At 44.5% G+C, this 24,686-nt stretch overlaps 1 protein-coding gene across 1 annotated transcript; it reads left to right on the forward strand.

The window, feature by feature from the left end:
- On the forward strand, positions 1–23,471 carry LOC127452424 (ataxin-1-like). Its single transcript, XM_051717845.1, has 4 exons — positions 1–275; positions 16,527–18,284; positions 18,880–20,863; positions 21,254–23,471. Exons 2-3 carry the CDS (start codon positions 16,734–16,736, stop codon positions 19,441–19,443), a joined length of 2,115 nt encoding a protein of 704 aa, XP_051573805.1. The 5' UTR covers positions 1–275; positions 16,527–16,733; the 3' UTR covers positions 19,444–20,863; positions 21,254–23,471.
- Positions 23,472–24,686: the final 1,215 nt, after the last annotated feature.

A 24,686-nucleotide genomic window follows, 5' to 3' on the forward strand; every position in this document is an offset into this window, starting at 1 on the left:
GCCTTGCATAACATACGCTGTAGCTCTCACACAGAGGGCTAGTGAAACAGCGCAGACAAGGGGACTTCCTTTACCCTCGGCCCTCCAAACCATTGTCGAAGGAAGTGGAAGAGAGTACAGGCAGGGGAAACACAGGACATGGAATAAAATATAAATCAAAGGATTGCGTGTGTGACCTGATAGCAGAGCTGGACAAAGGACAGCTTGCCAGTGGGTAGAGTGAGATACACTCATGCAGAGAGAGAGAGTTGTTAAAGGCTCCCCTATAAAGCAAGGTAAGGCTCCTCACAAGATATACAAGCATTACACCCATAAGATGAATTGTTTGCTCACATATACGTACGGGGGGGTGGGGGGTCAGTCATTCTATTATTATAGCTATATAGCTAATAACAGTCATTATGCATTAAGGATATTATGCACATAATGCTTTGCAAGTAGTTGCATGCTGTGTGCAGTTCTGTGCAATTTAGTGTCACTCTGTATGTAGTGTTTGCTTACAGGGAGAGCGAGAGAGAGAGCAGAGAAACAGGCTTTAGTCGTTGTAAAGGCAGCAACAGCTCTGTTTGGATTCATGTCTAGCTTAGGACTCCCTAGACTGCCTCTTAAAGGGACAGACACCCACAGAAAAGGTAGTTAAGTGCAGAGGGGAGCTGCTTACAGGCACTATATATACGTGAGTGGAAATCCTTTGCTTCATAAAGAGCATGTTTTGTTTAAGGAAAGAAGTAAACATGAGCATTTAATTTCAGAGTGGTTATGTTTGTACCCATATGAAATAATCATCGCTTTCCTCTGGTTCGTTGATCTTTGAGATGACATCATTGAAAAAGGTGCCACAGCATCCTGCAAGTATTATGTTCCTGGGCATTTTTCATTGAAAAACTGGGCACAGAATTAGCTTTGTTTTAAATAGAGAACAAAATTATGTAACATTATTTGTTTGTGTGACATTTGAATTAGCAAAACTGGATTATTTACATTACGAAGTCTTTGTTTTGTGTCAACTAGTCAGACATCTTACATCAACATTGCTTTAATTTGTATGTTGGGTTTGTGTTTATTGGTGTGAATATGTTGTGTGTTGATGGCATTTGAACTGCAACAGGCATGCAGAGTATGAGGTCTACTGTTAAAAGGACTAGAAGGATACTGCAGGTTGTTAATCTTTCTGCTCTTTAGCTAGTGTGCATGTGTGTGTGTGTGTGTGTGTGTTTCAAGGTGGTAGTGGGGGTGTTTTTGCAATAGAAAATCCATCTGTAGTTAACATGGACTATACACCTCTGTGGCAGTATGTCACTAACAGAAAGAAAACAGAAATGAAGCATCACTGTTGTATCTGTGCAGCTGTATGGCCTTGCAGTCTTATTTTGAATTGCTTGTGTATTTCATTAAAGCTCCTGGAAATAGAAAGGCAAATACAAAACCTAGTATGAGACACATGCACATGCACACGCACACAAATATCATGGGGACTTTCCATTGGCTACTAGAGGACAACCGATATGTCACTTTTCACTTTCTGCAAAAATCGACAGCAATAGTTACCGATAGATGTGTGTGTGTGTGTGTGTGTGTGTGTGTGTGTGTGTTATTTCTATTTTTTCCTCTGTGGCCAAAAGCCTTCATCTGATGAATATTTGGGCTACAAAAGCTTAAAGGAATATTCAGGGTTCAATACAAGTTAAGCTCAATCGACAGCGTTTGTGGCATAATGTTGATTACCACAAAAATTTATTCTAACTCGTCCCTCCTTTTCTTTTGTGTGAGGCACTTACTATGGAAATGAATGGGGGCCAATTTTTGAACGTTAAATTACTCATTGTTTCAAAAGTATAGCCACAAGGCATAAAGGCTATGCATTTAACAATTATTTTAGTGTGTTAAAATCACTTACTAACCTTTTCTTATAGCCAATTTTACAACTTCGTTGCCATGACGATGTGATGTCAAAAAATTGTCATGGTTACTGGTGTAACCTCCGTTCCCTGATGGAGGGAACGAGACGTTGGTGTCGATGTAGTGACACTAGGGGTCACTCTTGGGAGCCCGAGACACCTCTGGTCTTTGATAAAAGGCCAATGAAAATTGGCGAGTGGTATTTGCATGCCACTCCCCCGAACATACGGGTATAAAAGGAGATGGTATGTAACCACTCATTCAGGTTTTACGCTGAGGAGCCGATATAAGGTCCGGCCATTTCAGCGGGTAGTTCAGCGTTGTGGCAGGAGGGACCAAAGTCTCGTTCCCTCCATCAGGGAATGGAGGTTACACCAGTAACCATGACGTTTCCTATCTGTCACTCACTCGATGTTGGTGTCGATGTAGTGACACTAGGGGTCCCTATACAAAACGCCACAAGGCTGAACTGTGTTACGTGAACTGGCGGTGTGTGGTGGGCAGACTTGCTGTGTGCCTCATAGCCAGCACACCAGGTCGACACGTAACCTCCCCCAACACAGTTATGAGTGTCGAACGGCCCTTTTTGGGGACAAGTCGACTACCCAGAGATAGAGACAGGCTTAATGCAGTCGTGGCCTCTTTCCCCTTCTCTTTTTCCACTCCCTAAAAAAGAAGGGGGATTATCTGACTGGGCCGCCAGGTCTAGTCGGGGGGTGTCCCTCCCAAGGGGAGGACACCGCGGAGACCACACCTCGCCCCAAGAGAGGGGGGGATATTTAAGTGGAAGAATACATCACATGGTCTTTCCAACCATGTGGAGAGCCTTCAAGGTAGATCCTGCCCAATGGGGGAGGAGTTACTACAACATGGAGACTGAGGGGCTCTGCCCAAGGAAGACGCAGTTTGCCAGTAGGGAAAACGAACTAGCGGAAGATATAGATCGCATGGGGTTAGCCTTACAGGGAACCGCCACATGCGGAGCACCTACCCCAGAACCGGGCTCTTAGTTAGCGCGTGTACTGGGCCGGCAGCGAGTCTCTCCGAAAACTCGACTGCCACAGGACTCGGAGGAAGTCAACCAGGGAACAACTTTTGTGAACACTACTGGGAATTAACAGCACACGTCTTCAGCTCAAAAGGAGGTGGAAGGCGCTATGTGCAAGCGATACACTCGGCCGGCTATCCCGGGCTTATCCGCTTGTGTTGCGTGCCACTACCTGGGACGAAACCGGTTCCACCCGGAGGTTGTAGAACCTTGCAAAGGTGTTGGGTGTTGCCCAGCCCGCTGCTCTACAAATGTCTGTTAGAGAGGCGCCTCTGGCCAGGGCCCAAGAAGCCGCTACACCACGGGTAGAATGGGCTCGTAGCCCTACCGGGGCGGCATGTTTTGGGCGAGACATGCCATAGTTATGGCGTCAATGAGCCAGTGGGCGATCCTCTGCTTGGAGACAGCACTTCCTTTCCGCTGTGCACCAAAGCAGACAAAGAGCTGCTCAGAGATTCTAAAGCTCTGCGTGCGATCTAAATAGATGCGTAAAGCGCGCACCGGACACAGCAACGACAGGGCTGGGTCTGCCTCCTCCTGGTGCAGCACTTGCAGGTTCACCACCTGGTCCCTAAAAGGAGTGGTGGGAACCTTGGGCACATAGCCCGGTCGGGGGTCTCAGGATCACGTGAGAATAGCCCAGACCAAACTCCAGGCACGTTTCGCTGACAGAGAATGCTTGCAGGTCACCTACCCTGAAGTGAGCGCAGTCAGGAGGGCAGTCTTCAAGGAGAGTGCCTTAAGCCCGGCTGACTGCAAGCTCAAAGGGGGCTCTCTGTAGACCCTGAAAAACTACAGAGGTCCGATGAGGGAACAAGGCGCGGCCTGGAGGGATTCAGCCTCCTGGCGCCTCTTAGGAACCTGATGATCAGATCATGCTTCCCTAAGGACTTACCGTCGACTGCGTCGTGGTGTGCTGCTATGGCAGCAACGTACACCTTCAAGTTGGAAGGGGACAGCCTCCCTTCCAACCTCTCTTGCAGGAAGGAAAGCACTGATCTGACTGCGCACCTCTGGGGGTCTTCCTGAAGGGAACAACACCACTTAGCGAACAGACGCCACTTAAAGGCATACAGGCGCCTCGTAGACGGAGCCCTAGCCTGAGTGAACGTGTCTACCACCGCAGGTGGGAGACAGCTTAGGTCTTCCGCGTCCCATCCAGGGGCCAGACATGGAGATTCCAGAGGTCTGGGCGCGGGTGCCAGATGGTGCCCCTTCCCTGAGAAAGAAGGGCCTTCCTCAGGGGAATTTGCCAGGGGGGAGCTGTCACGAGGAGCGTGAGGTCCGAGCACCACGTCTGGGTGGGCCAGTAGGGTGCTTACCAGGACGACCTTCTCCTCGTCCTCCCTGACCTTGCACAGGGTCTGTGCGAGCAGGCTCACTGGGGGAAAACGCATATTTGCGAATGCCAGGGGACCAGCTGTGTGCCAGCGCGTCTATGCCGAGGAAGGCCTCGGTGAGGGCGTACCAGAGCGGGCAATGGGAGGATTCTTGGGAGGCGAACAGGTGCACCTGTGCCTGACCGAATCAACTCCAAATCAGCTGGACCACCTGAAGGTGGAGTCTCCACTCTCCCTTGAGGGTAACCTGTTGTTACGGCACGTCCGCCGAAGTGTTGAGGTTGCCCGGGATGTGAGTGGCTTGCAGCGACTTGGTGCTGCTAACTCCGTTGGAGGAGACGGCGGGCGAGTTATGACATACAGCGGGAGCACAGAACGCCTTGGCGGTTGACATATGCTACCGCTGCTGTGCTGTCTGTCCGAACTAGCACGTGCTTGCCTTGGATCAACGGCCGGAACCTCCACAGGGCGAGCAGAATTGCCAGTAACTCGAGGCAGTTGATGTGCCAACGCAGCCGCGGACCTGTCCAGAGGCCGGCGGCTGCGTGTCCGTTGCCAACAGCGCCCCAGCCCGTTTTGGAGGCATCTGTCGTGACCACGACGCGCCTGGAGACCAGTTCTAGCGGAACACCTGCTAGTGGAAACGAGAGGTTGGTCCAAGGGCTGAAAAGACGGTGACAGACCGACGTAATGGCCACGCAGTGTGTCCCGTGGCGCCATGCCCGTCTCGGGACTCGAGTCTGGAGCCAGTGTTGAAGCGGCCTCATATGCATCAACCCGAGCGGGGTGGCCACTGCCGAGGATGCCATATGCCCCAGGAGCCTCTGAAAAAGTTTCAGTGGAACTGCTGTTTTCTGTTTGAACGCCTTCAAACAGGCCAGCACCGACTGGGCGCGCTCGTTCGTAAGGTGCGCCGTCAAGGAGACTGAGTCCAACTCCAAACCGAGAAAAGAGATGCTCTGAACCGGGAGGAGCTTGCTCTTTTCCCAGCTGACCCGAAGCCCTAGTCGGCTGAGGTGTGAGAGCACCAGGTCCCTGTGTGCGCATAACCCGTCTCGAGAGTGAGCTAAGATTAGCCAGTCGTCGAGATAGTTGAGAATGCGAATGCCCACCTCCCTTAACGGGGCAAGGGCAGCCTCTGCAATCTTCGTAAAGATGCGAGGAGACAGGGACAGGCCGAAAGGGAGGACTTTGTACTGATACGCCTGACCCTCGAACGCGAACCGCAGGAAGGGTCTGTGTCGAGGAAGGATCGAGACGTGAAAGTACGCATCCTTCGGGTCTACCACCACGAACCAATCTTGATGCCGGACGCTCACTAGAATGCTTCTTTGCGTCAGCATCTTGAACGGGAGTCTGTGTAAGGCCCGGTTCAGTACTCGCAGGTCCAAGATTGGCCGCAACTCACCGCCTCTTTTCGGTACAATGAAGTAGGGGCTGTAAAACCCCTTCTTCATCTCGGCTGGAGGGACAGGTTCTATCGCGTCCTTCCGATCTCCACGCAAGGTAGCAGCGTTTCCGACTTTCACCAAGGTGAAGTGGACACCGCTGGACCTGGGCGGTTGCCCGGCGAAGTGAATCGCGCAGCCGAGTCGGACGGTCCGGACCAGCCCTCGTGACGGACTGGAAAGCGCAAGCCATGCGTCCGAGTTCCACGCAAGGGGGACCAAAGGGACAACATCATCGGATGTACCGGCGGGTGGGGCCTCGCAGCGGGGTGGAGCTTGAGGTGCCACACCACATCGTGGCCGTGCTGAGTCCGAGGACATCGAAGCACTTACCTGGCTCCTTGTGACCACCCCCGGAACAGCCTGGGACGGGGGAGGAAGAGGCCTGTCCTCATGACCCGTGGAGACTGTCACATCGGGGGCGGATTTGTGCCACAGCTGGGCGCTCAGGGCGGGAGACCGCCACTGGAGCGCCAACCTGCCAAATGGAGTGGTGGACGGTGGTCGTGATGCCAGCCGTACACACCGGATATGTGACCCAGGGAACAAGGAAACCACTCTTGCGGAGCTCTTGAGTACTGCAACCACTTGGGCATGCAGCGCAATTAAATGCAAAAGGTAACAAAAAGATGAAGATCTGCTTACCAGCTCCAGAGCAGCAGGTTTCGTTGTCCCTGGGTCGCCCGTCTCAGGGGCGCTTCGAAGACCTCCGTGGGTTCTTCGGTGCCGGCTGTGAGATGGGTGGCGTCGGCTTCCTGCGGTGGGCTCCACGCCAGGGCCGGGCCGGGGGGGCGGGCTGCGGCGGAGCCGGTGCAGTCACCACAGGGGGACGCCCTCGGCGATGAGTAGATGGGGTGCGGGATCTTGAGCCACGCCGGGGCAGGATAAGCCGGCTAGCATCCATCTACTGCTCTACCATTGAGAACTGCTGGGCAAAGTCCTCGACGGTGTCGCCGAATAGGCCCGCCTGGGAAATGGGGGCAGCAAGGAATCGTGTCCTGTCGGCCTCACCCATCTCGACCAGGTTGAGCCAAAGGTGGCACTCCTGGACCACTAGTGTGGCCATCGTCCGCCCGAGAGACCGCGCCGTGACCTCCGTCGCTCGGAGAGTGAGGTCGGTCGCCGAGCGCAGTTCCTGCATCAATCCCGGGGCGGAACTACCCTCGTGCAGTTCCTTTAGCGCCTTGGCAGACTTGCAGGAGAGCCATGGCGTGCAGGGTGGAGGCGGCTTGTCCAGCAGCGCCGTAGGCTTTGACTGTCAGAGACGACGTAAACCTACAGGCCTTGGACGGGGGCTTTGGGCACCCGCGCCAGGTGGCGGCGCTCTGCGGGCATAGGTGCACCGCGAGCGCCTTTATCCACCGGGGGATTGCCGAATAACCCTTGGCCACCCCACCATCGAGGGTAGTGAGAGCGGGTAAGCTGAAAAGATCGGGACCGGGCAGTAAAAGGTGCCTCCCGCGACCTTGTCAGCTCTTCATGCACTTCCGGGAAGAAAGGAACGGGGCGGGACGTGGCTTTGAGCGGCGCCGCGAGCCCAGGAACCAATCACAGAGCCGGGAGGGTTCAGGGAAGAGCGGTGAAATCCACTCTAACTGACGCTCGTGGCTGTCCGGGAAAGCATGTCGTCATCTCCGAGTCAGCCTGTGACTGGGCGATCGACCCCGAAGGGAGGAGCCCAGCTGAGGCTTCCGACTGGACGAGCCCGCTCTCCGATGCTGCGCTCGAGAGCTCATCACTTTCGCGGGCTCCGAATAAGAGGTCGAACTCGCCGTGAGATGAGCCGGCGGACTCACCCGGAAGCCCGATCGGGGCAGACGAGCGTGCTGGGGAATGGGAGGTCCGCGGGGGGATACCCGGTGGAGGCGGTCACATTGGGGTCCCCAAATCGCCCCCAGTGCTAGCCGCGCTGGCCTCAAACCCGTGGGTAAAAGGACCGAGGCGGGAGCCTCTGAGGTGGCTCGCTTTCTTACGAAGGCGAGCCGCGACCGCAACGTTGCCATGGACATATTCTCGCAATGAGAACGTGACCATCCACGAACGCTGTCTCCGCGTGAGCAGTGCCCAGACACGAAAGACAGTGATCGTGACCGTTAGAAGGCAAGAGATAACGAGCGTTTCCAAGACGTTTCCGTGTGTGCGCTCTTTTAGAGAAATATATACTCTTTTAGAGGGGAAAAATGCTCTTTCAGAAAATATACTCTCTAGTTTTTCTGCCGAAGCGCCCAGGGGCGTTCTCTGCAGTGCACCAGTGCAGAGGAGGGAGAAGCCGCTGAAATGCGCCATCAGATCCAGCAGGTGAATGAACAGTAGTATTCAGCTCAGCGAGTATGACCGTTCGGCTCCGAAGAGAAAATCTGAATGAGTGGTTGCATACCAGCTCCTTTTATACCCGTATGTTCGGGGGAGTGGCATGCAAATACCACTCGCCAATTTTCATTGGCCTTTTATCAAAGACCAGAGGTGTCTCGGGCTCCCAAGAGTGACCCCTAGTGTCACTACATCGACACCAACGTCGAGTGAGTGACAGATAGGGAACCCAAAATTACTGTAATAATGATTTAAACAACTTTACAGCTCAAATAATATATACGTTTTAACAGAAGAATTAATGCAAGTGCTTTTTTAAAATAGTAAGCTTCACATTTCTGTTTAAACCCTCCAAAAATTGTCCATATTCACTTTCATTGTCCCCATTCACTTCCATTGTAAGTGCCTCACTGTAATCTCGATTTTTGCCTTTTTTTTTTTTTTTTTTTAAAGAAAAGAAGGGACGAGTTGAAATTCATTTGTGTGGTAATCATCATTATGCCACAAATGCTGCTGAGTGAGCTTAACTTGTATTGAACCCGGAACATTCCTTTAATTTGGTGAATATTTAAATACAGAGCATTGTCAATGAGCCAAGACTCTGTCACCATCACTGTTTATGGACTAATTCACGATTAAAAATGCAAAAAAAATTATTAAAAGGACACATATGAGAAATGATAAGCAATTGCTGATGATCTACTATTGATGAATGATTATCTACTGTTGATTAGATAATCAACTCCAAACTAACCTACCTTTCCACGGAGCGGACCACAACGCGAGGCTGCCTCAGTTAATGGTTCCGCCTCCAAATCGTCCCACCTTTCCTATGCCCACTACTGCAGCCTGGCTTTCATCTTTCACTCTTGTTTCAGCTGTTCCCCTCCCGGCTCCTCCCCACGCAGTTGCCATGGATCCTCCCACCAGTATCTGCTAATCTCCGATGTCAAATCTTAGCAGGTGCTGACGTAGATTTGGCTTCACTTATTTCCTCGTTTCCCCAAAATGAAATGTGTTGCTCCTTGGACTGCGGTACAATAACCATCAATTTAAAAAATGTCATCCAATCCAAATCACATTCTAACCTTCGTAGAGTTCTGCATCGCTTTTGGGAGATTCACAGAAATAATTTACTCTGCGTTCCCAAATTGACGTAAGTAATTGAACTGACTACCTCTCCATTATGGCCGAGCTATCCCATCCTTTTGGAGGTAGTCGTTTCTTTACTCCACAAGCTTTTTTCTGCCAAAAGCGCTGCTAGAGTAGCCCAGTGGAATCAATGCCCGTATTGGGGATCTATAGATTTAGAGCTTTTCAGCAAAGTTTTCCTGGGCTGTCGAAATCTTTCCTGTGCTATCTGCAGATCCGTCAACCATCAGACCTCGGCTTACCCTCAGATTAATCCCAGCACTGTTACAGCCAAAGTTGATTCTGAAGCAATAAAATCCACCACATATGTCCTGCAGTCCTGGAGCGATCTCGGCACACAGAACCCAAGTTCTGCCTCTGGAACCTACCAATCACCCTGACAAAGAATTTAACCGGAACCTGCTAACAGGCCTGAGTAAAGGTTTCAACCCAGGTCTTGAAAATCTACCAAATTCCAGCTTAATATTCGATAAATTACAATCCGCTGTATCCGACCCTGAAACTGTTGATGTCCTAATATCCAAAGAAGTGGAGTCGGGTTTTATGATTGGTCTGTTCGACACCCCACCATACAAATTATTACGATCGGTCCGATCAGATTCGTTACCAGAAAATTTTCTGGAAAGAAACGTCTTATAATCGATCTCTCCACTCCCCATAGCAGTACACAGCCTAGCATAAACAGCTTAATTCCCCTAGAGGAATACTCCCTGTATTATCACAATGTCGATCAAGCCATTCACTTCAAAATCACCAGGAGGGGAGCTTGGCTCGCAAAAGTAGATGTAACATCTGCTTTTTAAGTCATGCCCATCCATTCAGACTTCTAGCATCTGTTCGGCGTTCACTGTGAGGAAAATTTTACTTTAACGTTCGGATGCAAAAGCAGCCAGAAAATTTTCGACATGTTATCCGAGGCTCTATACTGGATCTTGCTGAATAATTACTCTGTCCCTTTCCTCGTGCATCTCCTGGACAACTTTCTCTCCATCTCCCCAAATCATTTCCCACCAGCCGCTCATCTGTCTACTATTCAATCCGTCTTTTCAAAATTAGTAGTTCCATTCTCTCCTGAGAAAACGTTAGGACCGTCCAATAAAATTTAATTTCTCAGATGTATCTTGATTCAGAGAAATTCCAAGCTTCTCTTCCAAAAGAGAAAATTGATAGAATCATTATGATCACTTCAAACCTGCTTGAAACCCAGCAATTCACTAAATGTGATCTGCTGTCATTGCTGGGTCATCTAAACTTCACCTTTTTATTTCCCACCTGCTCTCCCTCACTTCATCCGTCCCAGCTCTAGATGACTCACTGTCTCTAAACGCCAGCAGCCACGCAGAACTTCAATTATGGATAACTTTCCTTAATCAATGGAACGAGCTTACCTTCTTCTATGATGACTTTCTCTCCCCAGCGATATCCAGCTGTTTACCGACGTGGCTCCTTCGGTCGGTTTCGGCAGATACTTTAATGGCCGCTGGTTCACTTCCACCTGGCCACCTGAATTCTCCCCGTCAGCCGTTCCCTCTACTCTTTTTGAGCTGCACCCAATTACGTGGCTGCCCAACAATGGGGAAAAGAATGGACTTCAAAATCCATCTTGTTCTTTTCCGATAATATAGCTACAGTAAATTGTATCAACAAAGGTCGCTCAAACTCCCCCAAAATCATGCTTCTCCTCAGACGTCTCATTTGGATTTCAGCTTGCAATCAGTTCATTGTCAAAGCTGAGCACATCTCGGGAAACAAAAACCAAATTGCCGACTCTCTGTCTCGTTTTCTTTTTCAGAAATTCAGAGCACTGGCTCCAGTAGCAGAACTCCAACCCCAGTCCCTCCATTTTCCAAACTGACATTCCGTTAAGTCATCTGCTCAAACACCTGCATTCCTCATCTATGGACCTAATAATTAATACAGTTTCTCATCGTACACTGCAAGCTTACTGGACCGCCTGGGGATCATGCAAATTTCAACCTGCCGTTTCCAGACTTGTCTTTGATTTCAGTATCTTCATTTATCACTTCCTTATATCAAACAAAACACATCCGATCCAGTAACATCAAAGTTTACCTCAGCGGTGTCCATTTCTTTTACAAGCTCATCAACGGTCAGAGGTGCTCCGCTATAACTAATACACAAGTATCTCTCCTTATCAAAGGAATTCAAAAAATTAATCCCCCCGCCCCGACATCAGGCAACCTCTTACAATAGATCTGCTAAATAAATGCGTTAAAACCCTCCGCTCTGGTCTCTTCCCTGAAAACACCGCAATGACGCTACAAGCAATGTTTATATTGGCCTTTTTCGGTTTCCTTGGAAGTGCGGGATTTACTATCAATTCCAAAATCAACTCTGAAATCGACCCCACCTTCTCGGATCTTCAAGTCCTAGATGACGACACCATCCGGTTTCTCATCAAGAAGAGCAAAACAGAGCAAACCAAATGAAGCCACTTCATGTACATCTTCAATATCCAAACCCCATACAACCTTATCAGTCTCTCTTTCTCTTCTTAAAGCAACGAGTAGCCCAAATCAACTCTCCCTTCGACCCGCTTTTTGTTGACGACGATAACCTCCCAGCATCTAGACATTGGTTTCTCAAAAAACTCAGATCCTACTTTCTGCCGCAGGCATTCCTTCGCATCCGTATTCCTCCCATTCTTTTCATATTGGTGCCGCCACTACAGCTGCTCAAAGAGGTTTGCCTGAACATCAAATTAAAATTGCTTGGCTGTTGGCCCTCAGATGCCTTCCAATCTTATATACGAACCAATCTATTTCATATTAAACAAGCTCACTTGGCTCTGATCTAGCTAAACCAGGGGCGGGGCACTCAAATTGTACCAGTCACTCAGACATAATTCGGCAAGCTCTTCTCTCTGCACCACCTCATCTTTCCCGTTTGAATCGCAGTGTGGGCTCTCCCGTTCGAATGCAGCACGAGCCTCCATGTTATTTAAATCCGTGGACTCGTCCATTCAAATAGCAGTGTGGGCTCTCCCATTTGAATGCAGATTGAGCCTCCGTTCGGATGCAGTGTGGGCTCTCCTGTTCGAATGCAGTGTGATCCCTCATGTTCATCCCATGGAGGCTCTCCCTGTTCTAATCGCAGTGCGAGTTCTCGCATCCAAACGGTTCATGGCTGGAGGTCCCAAGACTCATTACCCTGGATACAACAGGCTCGCTCATTCATCTGCCGACGAGGCCCCCACTTCGGGGATGCTAGGTCTCCACGTTAAATTATACCATGGACTACTTCCCTCATGTGTCGGGCTGACTCGGCCTTTGGACGTAGTTGGATCCTGGCTTTCAGGGTATGGACAGCTCCCACCCTTTCGCGTCACTCATGAGTTCACGTTATTTTACTTTGTGAGCTGCAATGCCATGGTCACTGTGGTGGGAGATCCCTAGCGTCTAGAAGTCGTAACCCTCCAGTTCCAAAGCAGCTCCTGCAGGAGACAGTCACGCTTTTTGGCCAGTGGTGTAGTAGCCTTAAGAGCACCGCTTCTACTCGGCACCGCGCATTAACCTCACATTGACGTCTACTCTATTTCATTTGGGGGGCTCTAAACTTTCAATCACTATTTAATCTAATTTCAAAACTTTACAATTACCCGGCAAAGGCGGCTTAAGGATAATCCTATAAATATTCATCTAAAGTGCAAAAGACGTATTTTCGCGCTTGCCATCCCTAATTTATCTTAGCACTTTTTGGGGGGTAAATTACAGTCCGAGTCGAGCTTCATCCTCAGGCCCCTCCTTCTCGGACAGCAAGCCACATACGTTTACCCTTCATCACTACAAAGATCATATGGGCAGGTGAACTCGTGAAACTCATTTTGAACTCTTGCAGCCTCTATGTCTGTGCCCGTCATGGCAAGGAAAGACTAAGATTTTTTTTTAAACATTCAATATTGAATCGATAATGCTTTTCCACCCCCTTATTGAAACTCATTTTGAACTCTTGCAGCCTCTATGTCTGTGCCCGTCATGGCAAGGAAAGACTAAGATTTTTTTTTAAACATTCAATATTGAATCGATAATGCTTTTCCACCCCCTTAATAATTGGTATCTGAAAAATCCACTATCGGGTGACCTCTAACAACTACTGTTTTTGTTGGGCCTCATGTATTCAGATAGAAGACAAAGGCAGGCCTAACACAGTCGTAAAACATAACTCAGGCCCACATGCCAAGTCATAAATCTTACTGATAAAAATCGCGCCAAAATCAAACAAAGGGAGTCCAAAACAGACTACAAATCCCATGAAGCCTTGCTCTCTAAAGGATCGAACTCTCAACTCCTATTGGATGAGGCACACGACAGTACGCACCTCAACCATGACATCATCAGGAGTAGAAATACCTCTGAAATGCTTCCGGGATTTGCTTCCAGCAACTTTGCTCACCGTGCGTAGATGCAGCTCATCGCTGCTCTCAGGTGTAGCCTTGTGGCACAAGGAAGTAATGTCTGACTTGAAACTGTGGCCATACAATCTCCATCTCACTGGACGAGTTGAGATTACTACCGAACACTCTAACGGATCCGAAGAAGACCACTGAGCAATCCACACCTTCATCCGTTTGCCTACAGAGGTGAAGAGATAAAAGACTTCTCTTCCATCTTCAATCAAGTCGACATCGCTGATTTCTCTGCCTGCCCGCCAAGAATCAGCAGCCATACCGCCCGCCAACAGAGTGAGGAAACGGCCTCCCATCATCACCCGAGCCTCGAGGAACCGAGTTGGAGTTAAAGGATGGATGAACACACATTCTACCTGTGTCCTCATGCGATTCAAGTAAGAGGTTTACGTCTGGGCAGAGATAGAATATTATAGTGTGTTATTCTTGTGTATCAACGTTATTGCTTGTACAGTTTACGGACCGCCGTGTCCGCTCATTGCTAATACTCAAGGTATTTAATTATCACGAATGAGATTTGCTGTATTGTAGTCCAACCACATTGGACTGTTGTGCATTTCCGCCATCGCAGGTGAGACCGGCACGCTGAGTTTCTGAGTGATAAACTAACAGCTGCTTTCTCTCCCATGATCGCGAAACCGGCTTTGGGGCGTCACTTTATTCTCTCTCTCTCTCGTACTAACCACACGCACGCGACCCCTCACAAACATTCTTGCACACATTTTTGGCTAGTAGATAGCTTCGTGATGAAGCTCAGCTTTGCCCCTAAGCTATCGTACAAGCGGATACACGCGGTAAACTGGTAGACGCCATTGACTGGTTTCTCTCCGCCCACATCGCGGCCATATTCTCTGGCCGGAAGTCTCGTGTGACATACTCTCCACGAGAGTCACGTCCGCCATTTTGTGTGCGTCCCTCCTTACACACACACACACCCTCATGTGTTATAGGATTACTTTGGTTTCCATATCTAATCATATCACTGTTTAGTTTGTAGTTGTAAGTCGGAAGTTTATTGACTGCATTGTATTAATTATTAATTGATATTACTGCATAAATAAACTTTGTTATACTTCAAAGAGAAGTGTTTTGGTTTGTTTTGCATACACCTGTGTCACATGCTGACGGGATGTCAGTGCTCGGATTCAAGCCTTCATTCATTGTTTTTTTCCCCGAAAATCGATATTCTTCGAATGTCGATTTTCCTAAGAAAACAATCTAATATTGAGACTGTTATACTATTTGGTTATTAGTCCCTGATTCCAGGGTGGTGCACCATCAATGTTAATCCTTATTAATATTCTATTGATTTTTGATAATTGATAATTATCTTTGATGATTGTTGAATTTGAATGATCAATAAGCTAGTGTTAATTTTAATCAATGTTTCATCGATGTTAACAATTAATTATTATTTTTGATAATTGTTAATTTAAAGGATTAAAAAAAAGCTACCATTGATTCAAATCAATGTTCTATTGATTTTAATAATTAATAATTACCTTTGATAATTATTAATTATTGCTAATAACCAAACCCGCTCCTAAACGTAGCGCACTACATTTACTGGAGCCCCATATGAGGTTTTAATGAGTTAGATTCAATTAATTAATTTAAATATTAATTAATAATTAAAGAAATAATTATTAATTATTTCTGATAGTAACACTGATCTAAACAACCAGTAAAGCCCTACATTTTTATACTGAACTAATGATTATGTTTATCACCTAAACCTAGCCCTCACAGAAACCTCTTTGCATTTTGATGTTTCATTTAGACATATATTATTAGTTTGCTTATTTTAAGTAATTTTAGGTTTTACCTAAGCAATATTGTCCATCTGCATTAGCGATATGTGTGTGTATTTTTTATTGAGTTTTAAGACCTAATGTTGTATCACAAAAACTATAATTTCTGTAATGGATCCCTTATGGAATGCATGAAATGATACAGTTGAATGCAATAATGTGTATGTGCACACATAGTAATAGGTTGAATGTGCTTCTGTTATGCTGTGTGCCTTAAACACAGTGTAGCACTGTGATCTATGCACTATAATTTTATTGTTCTTTGATTCGTGAACACACTGCACCAAATTACATGCATATAAGTGGGTATCAGTTCAAGGGATATGCTAATGGTGTACGTGTGTGTATAATGTTCTGTGTACAATAGACTGAAGCCTTTCATGGCTGTGTGTGGTGTAAGCTGTAGCAGAGGAAAATAGCACAGTGATTGGTGCAGTTATACTGTGGTGAAGGGATCTCTCACCCCCCTCCCTCTCTTACTCCCTCCCTCCTTTGCTCTCTTTCTCTTTCTTCTCCAGTGTAACACTAACTCAATAACCATACTCACTGCAGGCACAGCTCAATGTGGGTCAGGAGAGCCAGTGTGCTCTCTCTCTCTCTCTCTCTCTCTCTCTTGCTCTCTCTCTCTCTCCCTCTCCCTCTCCCTTTGTCTCTCTCTTTCCATGTATTCAAACATATGTATCACCATTATGCATGGTCACTTGTTGCATGATCCTATTGATGCAGTTTTAGATGTTTTCTTTTTCTCTAAACTGTTAATTGGTGGTTTACACTGCTATACATTAAAGATAAAAAGAAGTCGAAGTGTTCAGTCTTTCAGAAGCATTAGCAAGCCCCCCCCCCCCCCCCCCCCGCAGCTACACTAACCAAATTTAGTATGCCATGTCAAAATATTTCTTTATTTGGCACTGGTAAACCCACCGCACAAAATATGCTACTTGTAGGCACATATTATGGCTAGTTTAGAGATGGTTTCATAGTTTAAATGCGAAAGGCAGTGCATAAAAAGGCTTTGGTCTGTAAGATAGGAATATAATATGTTGTTTCAAATGTAAATTTTGTGTTTTCTACTTTTGTGTTTATTTGATGAAGGTAAGGACCATTAACAGTCAGTGAGATGATTCCACATGAAGCTCATGGATCCATTTATGGCAAGAGGCCTGACAATGGGCAAGACTAAGGTAAAAAAGGGAGCACAATTGTAGAACAATGAAAATATTGAGAACGGAGTTCCACTTTGCACTCTGAAATATCCTGATCAAGCTTTGTGGGTTATAATACGGGAAAAACTCCAAGACCATGAAGTCTAACCAGGAGCGCAGTAATGAGTGCCTTCCGCCCAAGAAGCGGGAGATCTTAGCCCTGGAAGAGAAGCAGGTGCTTGTGTCAGCTGCTGCCAGTGAGAGCCAGAGTGGAGAGAATTTGGCTTGGTTAGCCAGCGTTGCTACCATGGCTAGCATGGCCCAAATCCCTAACAATGCAGGCCCATTACGGAGTAACAGCAACGAGCCTGACAGCCCCCCACCATCAAATAAGGCTTGCACTGTGGTGATGGAATATCCTCCAGTGACTACATCTGCTGGTTTTTCATTTCCTTCAAATAGTTCAACGTACAGAGACGTCTTCTCTGGGCCTACCGTGCTAACAGCCAATTCTGCTGTACTCTCCACAAGCCTTCATCAAACCATAGGCTCCGTACAGTATACACAACTTCCCCCCAATCTCCAGCTCATAGGCCCCTATACAAGTTATATCTCTTCTCAGATTATGCCATCAACATGTAGTCCAACACAGCCACGAAGGACACCGCAAGAGGTCTTGACCACCACTGCTGGCATCTCCCAAGCTTCCAGCATTCAGAACCTTGGCCTCCAGACCCAAGCTCAGGTTCTGCTCCCAGCCGACTACACCTCTCATGACAGAGCAGAGCTGCAGACATCATTGATGTTGGTTTCCAGTAGCCACCTTGCAGCAAACAGTAACCCAGAGCTCCAAAGTATCTTGGGTAAGGACCACTCATCTTTGAACCTTGCCGAGAGTGGAGGGATCTGTCTACGCAAGCCAATGTCCAGAGTGTCCACCCTTACGTCCTCAGGCAGCCAGGTGTCTCCAGCCTCCACACTCTTCCCACACACACTCCTGCAGGCTCCTCACAACACTCCCCAACAGGAGCTCTCCACGAGTCTTTACTCTGCCACACAGCTCCCTATTATTGGCTACATCACCAATGCTCCTAATGGGTCCCAGCAAGCGGTAGCTGGTTACCAGAGCAACCTGCCACAGCATGTGGTGATCTCAGGCAGCCCCTCGCTGCTAATTCCGGTGAGTGCCACTAACTTCAATCCATCAACTGCTGAACCGGAGGTCATCCGCTGTTCTGTCATCCCTAGTGCAGCCAATGCATCAGCAGCTTTGCCTCAAACCTTTATCAATACAGGACCACCTGCAGCTACAGCTTCAGTCTTACCGAATGGTCAAGACATCACAGGTTCTGATGGAATTCATGCCCCCTCTGCCATGCAAAGTCCAAACCAAGCACAGCTGCCTGTTGTGTCAGCCAGTGTAGTGGGACCTCCGGTCCCTCTAACACCTCCAACATCCTCAAGCCCTCACAGCTCACCATCATCACCATCAACAAGCCTACCACCGTTCTTCATGAAGGGCTCCATTATCCAAATGGCGGATGGCGAGCTGAAGCGTGTGGAAGATCTGCGGACGGAGGACTTTGTGCAGAGTGCGGAAGTGAGCGGAGAGCTGAAGCTTGACTCCAGCACTGTAGAGCGTATAGAGTTCAGCCACACACCCAATGCTGTCATCATCCAGTTCTCAGTTGGAGAGAACAAAGCACAGGTATGGCAGTTTCTTTTGAATCAGTTACCCTGGCTGTGTCTGAAAGCTGAAAAATGCTACCTTTGGAGGCTGTATTCAGTGAAAGGAATGCATCAAGTCACATCCTAATCCAATATTTAAATATTTGTTGAATATCCTGTCTGTTGAGGTGCCTTCACTGTGTTTTTGAAGGCAGAATAAATGTGTCCTTCACTGACTATGAGATTCCACAATCCTGTTCATGTAGTTCAGCAATTGGTGGAAAAAAACAAAAATGATGTCTAAAGGAGCGGTTGAAAGAAGTTAATTTGTTCATTAATGTCCAGTTTTTACTTTTTTTCAACTTGACTCCATTTCTACCGAGCAATAAACATTATAGTTGCTAAATATTTGCTTGGTTATCTCTAAAGCTCACTTGAATTTGTTTTATATAATTACACTTGATGTTATGGTGCCTTCATACACCAAACGCTGCCTGTAAAGTCATTCTCTAGCTTTTGGACACAGCCTATGTTTCATTTTTTCAAACTCATCCCTTTTAGTGGTAACCTTGAGTACCGTTGAATGAACCTTTGGATCTCTAAAATATATCTTGTTTTTTTTCTCTTCATTTTAGGTATGTGTAGAGGTACTGGTGGAATACCCTTTCTTCGTGTTTGGTCAAGGTTGGTCATCTTGCTGTCCTGACCGCACCACCCAGTTGCTAGCACTGTCCTGTGCCAAGCTCTCTGTGGGTGATGTTTGTATCTCTCTCACCCTTAAAAGCCTGAAAAATTGCCCTAAAAAGAAAGATCACTTTTCAGACTCTGTGTTGAAACACAACCCTCATTTGAAAGGAACCAAAAGCAATGGGCTCACTGAGGAAAGACCAACCCAAGTGTCAGATCTTAAAGGGGGGTGTAAAATTACATCAGGAGAGGAGAACAGTGTTGCAGGAACACTAGTTGAGACTCCCAAGCCTGGAAACATTTTGACCCTATCAGAGAATGGAGGCGTAAACCCTCAAAAAACATACACATCTGGTGCTGAGAGAGCAGTTTGCCGCAAGAGGAGATGGTCTGCTCCAGAGAAAGGGGAAACGAGGAGGTCACAGGAGGACCCTCAGATTTTACCCAGATTTTCCTTCCTCCCACATCAGCTGAAGATCAGCATTGAGGGCCGTTCCAGCACAGGTTGCTGAAGGCCTTTTGAACACCACAGAGCAGTGATGGGGAGTACTCTTGCAAAAGGGTCTATTTCAAACCAAGAAATACATTAATTAGCCTTACTCAATTAATTCAGACTTTGAGAGATGACAAACATTTATATGTTTTTGCTTGGTGTCCAAGAAAATGCTTTTGCTTTAACCACACAGAGATTCTAAACAAAGCGTTCCCCAATACTGCCATGAACCCATTCTCAATGAGCGACAAGGTAGCTGAGATTTACTTTTTGGAACTTTGTTGCTTTCCTGTGACATTCATATCCAGGTTACTGTAATGTTGGATCATTCTACACAAGAATGTGTGTGATCATTTGAGTTGTTGTGTCATACAAGTATGTAATTAATGCTTAATCTTTCTTTTCAAATCAGCTGGGCATGACAATATTCAGTTGTATATACTTGTATGTTTGTGAGTATTTTCAGTTCAGTTTTTGTCTAGTGTCTAATTTAGCCTCCTGGTATGTGCTGAATTAATTCATAATCAGGGCCTTGATTGCATGTAGTCTGTTACAAGGATTGAAGGCAAAAGGTTAACAGTGAGATATGTGTGAGTACTAATATGTAGTAGTTTGATTATCTTGACAGGAGCCACCTTCCTTTTGTTACTGCCCCAATAAGCCCTTGCTTATACAAAGTTGTTTGAGAGTGACAGGCTTTGAGTGATTACTTTGAATCAGACCTAGGTCAAGTATAGCATCAAGATACAACATTGAATGTTGAATGATTTATCCTTATTTTTTTATTCAATTGCTGATAGTCTTCTAGATATGCAATACTGAGCTTTCACATACCTCATATGTGCATTTAACAACTAACCCAATTAAATGGCCTGATCGGATCTGTGATCTTAGCTTTGAGTAAGAAAGCATTAGAGAAGTCTTCACATTGCAAAACAGTAAAGTCAACATATAAGCACTTTAAAGAAAGGTTAAGGGAAGTTGAATGAATGGATGGAAACATTCCCACCTCTGTTTTGTTACTACAGCAACGGACAGTTTTGAGTGCTGTAAGTAATTTTGTGCATTACTTCCCATTTTAGGTGCAAAGCACTTTTCATTTAGTATTTTTCAATAATGATGTCTTAACATCATTGTAAGTATTTTGGTCTTTACTCAGTCCAGCTGCAATAATGAACGCTCTTTTAAAGTCAGAATAATCAACGTACATCAGCAACTATATTTGTTGCATCCTTGATGTTTTTCAAAACAAGCAACACTTCATGGGTTTTTCCCATTCAGAAATGGTCTAATGAACATCTGATGAAGTTCACATAAAATGTTCCTACATTTAAGAATTTAATTATCTGTAATCAGTGTATCGAAGGAGGATCTGGGCCAGTAGCAAGAAAGCTACAGTTATAGAGTCCTGTTGTGCCTCTGATGTGTCCTGGAACATGGTGAGTAACCCTAATTTGCTGAAGATTTTATTTTACAATAGACCTTAGTCAGAGTAGGCTGTATTAAACTGACATAAATGACAAAGAGGCTGTGAAGAACAGAAGTACAGTCCATTCAATATTCGGGACTGTTATTGATCTTTCTGCTATTTAAATTAACTGAAAATACATATAAAAAAAAAATTATATATATATATATATATATATATATATATATATATATATATATATATATATATATATAATTATACTGGGCAAAAACTGGAAAATCAAAAAGATAAAATAAACATAAATGTACTGTACTTCACTCCCTCACAGCCTTATTTTTACTATAAGCCTGCATCTATGTGTTTCTTTTAAAAATTATATATTTTTGTTTTCTATATTTAGCAGTATGCTGATAATGGCCTAAACATGGACACTTCTACAAAGGCATTGGATTGACCTGCAAAGTAGAGATTCTGTAAATAAAAAGAAAAATAACAAAAATCTGAAAATTCAAAATCCTGAATGTTGAATAATATCCTTAGATTTTAGTTTCTACTTTATTTTCTCTGCTCTTCTATCTTAGCTGTGCTGGTCATGTTAAACAAATTCAAATGAATGAATTTACTACATTGCAATTATAGATGGTTATATGACAAACTTATTTTAAATCATGAATACAACTGTTATATTTTATTCCATAAATAAAAGCCAAGGAAATATTTTCACATAAAATAATAATAATAATAATAATAATTGTGGGGAAAAAGTAAGAAAAAAAAATATCTTACGAACATTTTCACTGACTGTTTATACATGAGTGCTTGTATGAATTCAGAAATATTCTTAGAATATATGATTTTTGCAATTTGCACAAGTAGAAATATTAAAGTAGTTTAAAGCCGAGTGTATGTATGGAGTCTTATAGATAACACTTAATATCGCCAGCTCTGTGGTTCACCTAAGCTATACATTTTGATAGGTGTGGTCATAAGTGTGAGTTTTCAGTTTGTTGACTAACTTAAGAAAGGCATTGTTGTGTATCTAGGCCCTGGAGTGAGGCCCTCAAAAGGGTTATATTCAGATGGAATCACAATTGACCTCATGTTGTAGAAGTAATGCTTGATTGCACATTCAGTCCTATTTGGATAGATTTATGCACTTTCGATGAGAGAGGACAATACAAGAGAAATTAAAGGATGGTTAATTAGTAGCCATGCAGAGCTACAATATGTTTAATACAGTCTATTGTAACAGTGATATTGGGAAGGCAGTATAAGGCTCAGTGCTCTGACAATAGACAAGAAACCATAATGAAAGTGTCAATGTTTTTTGGATTGTTCTTTGCATCAAATGTATAATTGTTCTCTCTCTTTCTTCCTGTGTTGCTATGTACATTTAGACCTATCGAGAACTTCATTGAATATAGTCAGGTTTCGGCTGATGTTCCTTCATCCAACGTGTGCTTTATTTATCAATTTATTATAATTTATATCAAATTTGTAAACATTTGTTAAAAGGATAGTTCATCAAAAAAAAAATCTAAATTCATTTATACCCTCATCTTGTTCCAAACCTGTATGACTTTTTCAGGCAGAATGTATCAGTTACCATTCACTTTCGTTGTGTCTTTTTTTTTTTTTTTTTTGCATATAATGAAAGTGAATGGTGACTCAGGCTGTCATTCTTCCAAACATCTCCTTTTGTTCCAAGGAAGATAGAAAGTTTGGAATGACATGAATGTGAGTAAATGATGACAGAATTTTCAGTTATGGTAAACTATCCCTTTAAGGCTGTCAACCACTTAAAGGTATAAAAGCGTTATAAAGAATTATAGCATAAGTCAAACTGTATTCTCAGGTTGAGAAACTGGCCCAATGACTGTTTCTGTTCCTGTAGCTCATGTGCTCTTTTGAAAATGTGTTCATATGAGAAATACACCATTCTGTTGTATCTACAAGGTTGGGCATCAACAAAATATTATATATCCAAAGACAGTCAGATTTTACTGTATGCATGTATGCATATATGCCTCAATGGTCCATAGCCAGGAATAGCTCTAGCAATAGCACAAGGCCTCATTAAGGGTTGGGAGACCAAACTTGACGTCTGGAGAGTGACTCATCAGAACACACTCAGTCACTGAACTCATTGTTTTTTTAATATTGTTGTAAAGGAAGTTCTGGGGTAGATCTTTTACCTCCTGTTAAACCTCAATGCCAGAGTGACACTTACTTTAAAAAAGACAAAAAATAGCACATAACTGATTTATCATTTTCTTATACAGTCAATGTAAATTACTATATTTGTGTGATTTGTTGTACCTGTGATATTTTTCTCATTCTTTGACAAGCTCCTTTTCTACAAACCGACACAAAGCAATTAAGACAGAAGTCAACCTCAACTTTTCTAACTGTTGTGTGTTTATGTGAACAGAGCATCTGAGACTGTTCAGTGAAATCAGTGATCATTTCTTTGGTGGTGCTTGCAAGTTTTTTGTTTTGATTTGTATTAAATGAAAAGGAATTAGACTTTTGGCAATTATGTCCTGTTCAATGACTTCCTGTATAGTACAAATCTATTGTATCTGCATAATCACTCTAATAAAATACTGTGCCAATTGTATGTGCCTCTTTTATTTGATGAAATGGGATTTCATTTGGGATGACACATTGCAAAACAACAATAATAAGGGAAATCTCTTTTCATAAGCAACTGTTTCACTTTAAAGGAATAATCTACCAAAAAACAGGTAATAAAAACAAAATATTTTCATTGTAGTTCATTCTGAGCATAAAAGGTATTTTTTAGTTCCTGTTCCGGCGTTCCACAGCCTCCTTAACAAATTTTAACTGGAATAAGAAGGAGTAAAAGAATGGTTAATGGCATTCTTTTTAAAATGACAGAACTCTGTGCTAAGGGTGATGTACTAGTTGCAGTGTTGCCAGATCTTGCAAGAGAAACAAGTGACCTGGTCTGGAAAAACAAGCTAAAAATAAGGGATTTGCCTCACTAAAATAAGTAAAAATATTCAATTAAATTTTTTATTAAATTATTAGGATAGAAATCATAACAAGCATAGTATTCAGTAGCCTATATAAAATTACGTCTTTTCAATAAAAGTTTTCTTAGAATTAAATATTTCCCCAAAAATATTTAAAATTTTCAGATACACATCTGGCCATCTGGCATTTGGGCCAAAAAAATTTTACAATTTTTTTTTTATAATGTAGTAATTATATATAGTTGTTAAAATGGTCTTCAGCATGTCATGGAACACTGCAGCCACAGCATGCAAAGAAATGTGTGATGCTACGGGATCCTGCTTTCAGGACCAAAGCACTTGCTTACGTTAAACTAAAAAGAGACGTTTTTTCAGGCAACAGGAAGTGATGTAATTCCCAAAACTGTATGTACTGTGATAATACCCTTGAACCCCATGAAAAAATTATAAAAATGAAATTAACTGGTTATTTTTTCTGATTAACACTTTTTAATGATTCACACAATTGACACAGAAAAGCAAAACATATATTCACATAATCAACATTTAACCAACTTTCCCCCTCCCAATCCCCAGCCCCACCCTGAACCTCAACAAATATCCCTGTGGTCACACCTGATTATAAAAAAAATAAAGAAATTTTATATATATATATATATATATATATATATATATATATATATATATATATATATATATATATATATTTAAAAAAAATAATCACACATTTAAAACTACACTTCTCTCTCCACTGCCCCTCCCCGAGAGCCCTCCAAAATGGCCAAATAGCTGCCAAATTTTTTTATTAAATAAATCTAAGTTGCCTAGCCTTCT

Source organism: Myxocyprinus asiaticus, chromosome 15 (assembly GCF_019703515.2).
Source record: "Myxocyprinus asiaticus isolate MX2 ecotype Aquarium Trade chromosome 15, UBuf_Myxa_2, whole genome shotgun sequence".
Lineage (NCBI taxonomy): Eukaryota > Metazoa > Chordata > Actinopteri > Cypriniformes > Catostomidae > Myxocyprinus > Myxocyprinus asiaticus.

Coding starts and splice junctions, on each gene's coding strand:
- LOC127452424 (XM_051717845.1), top strand. CDS start 16,734: ATGAAGTCTAACCAGGAGCGCAGTAATGAGTGCCTTCCGCCCAAGAAG. Junction 18,285..18,879: donor TTGGAGAGAACAAAGCACAG/GTATGGCAGTTT, acceptor TCTTCATTTTAG/GTATGTGTAGAGGTACTGGT.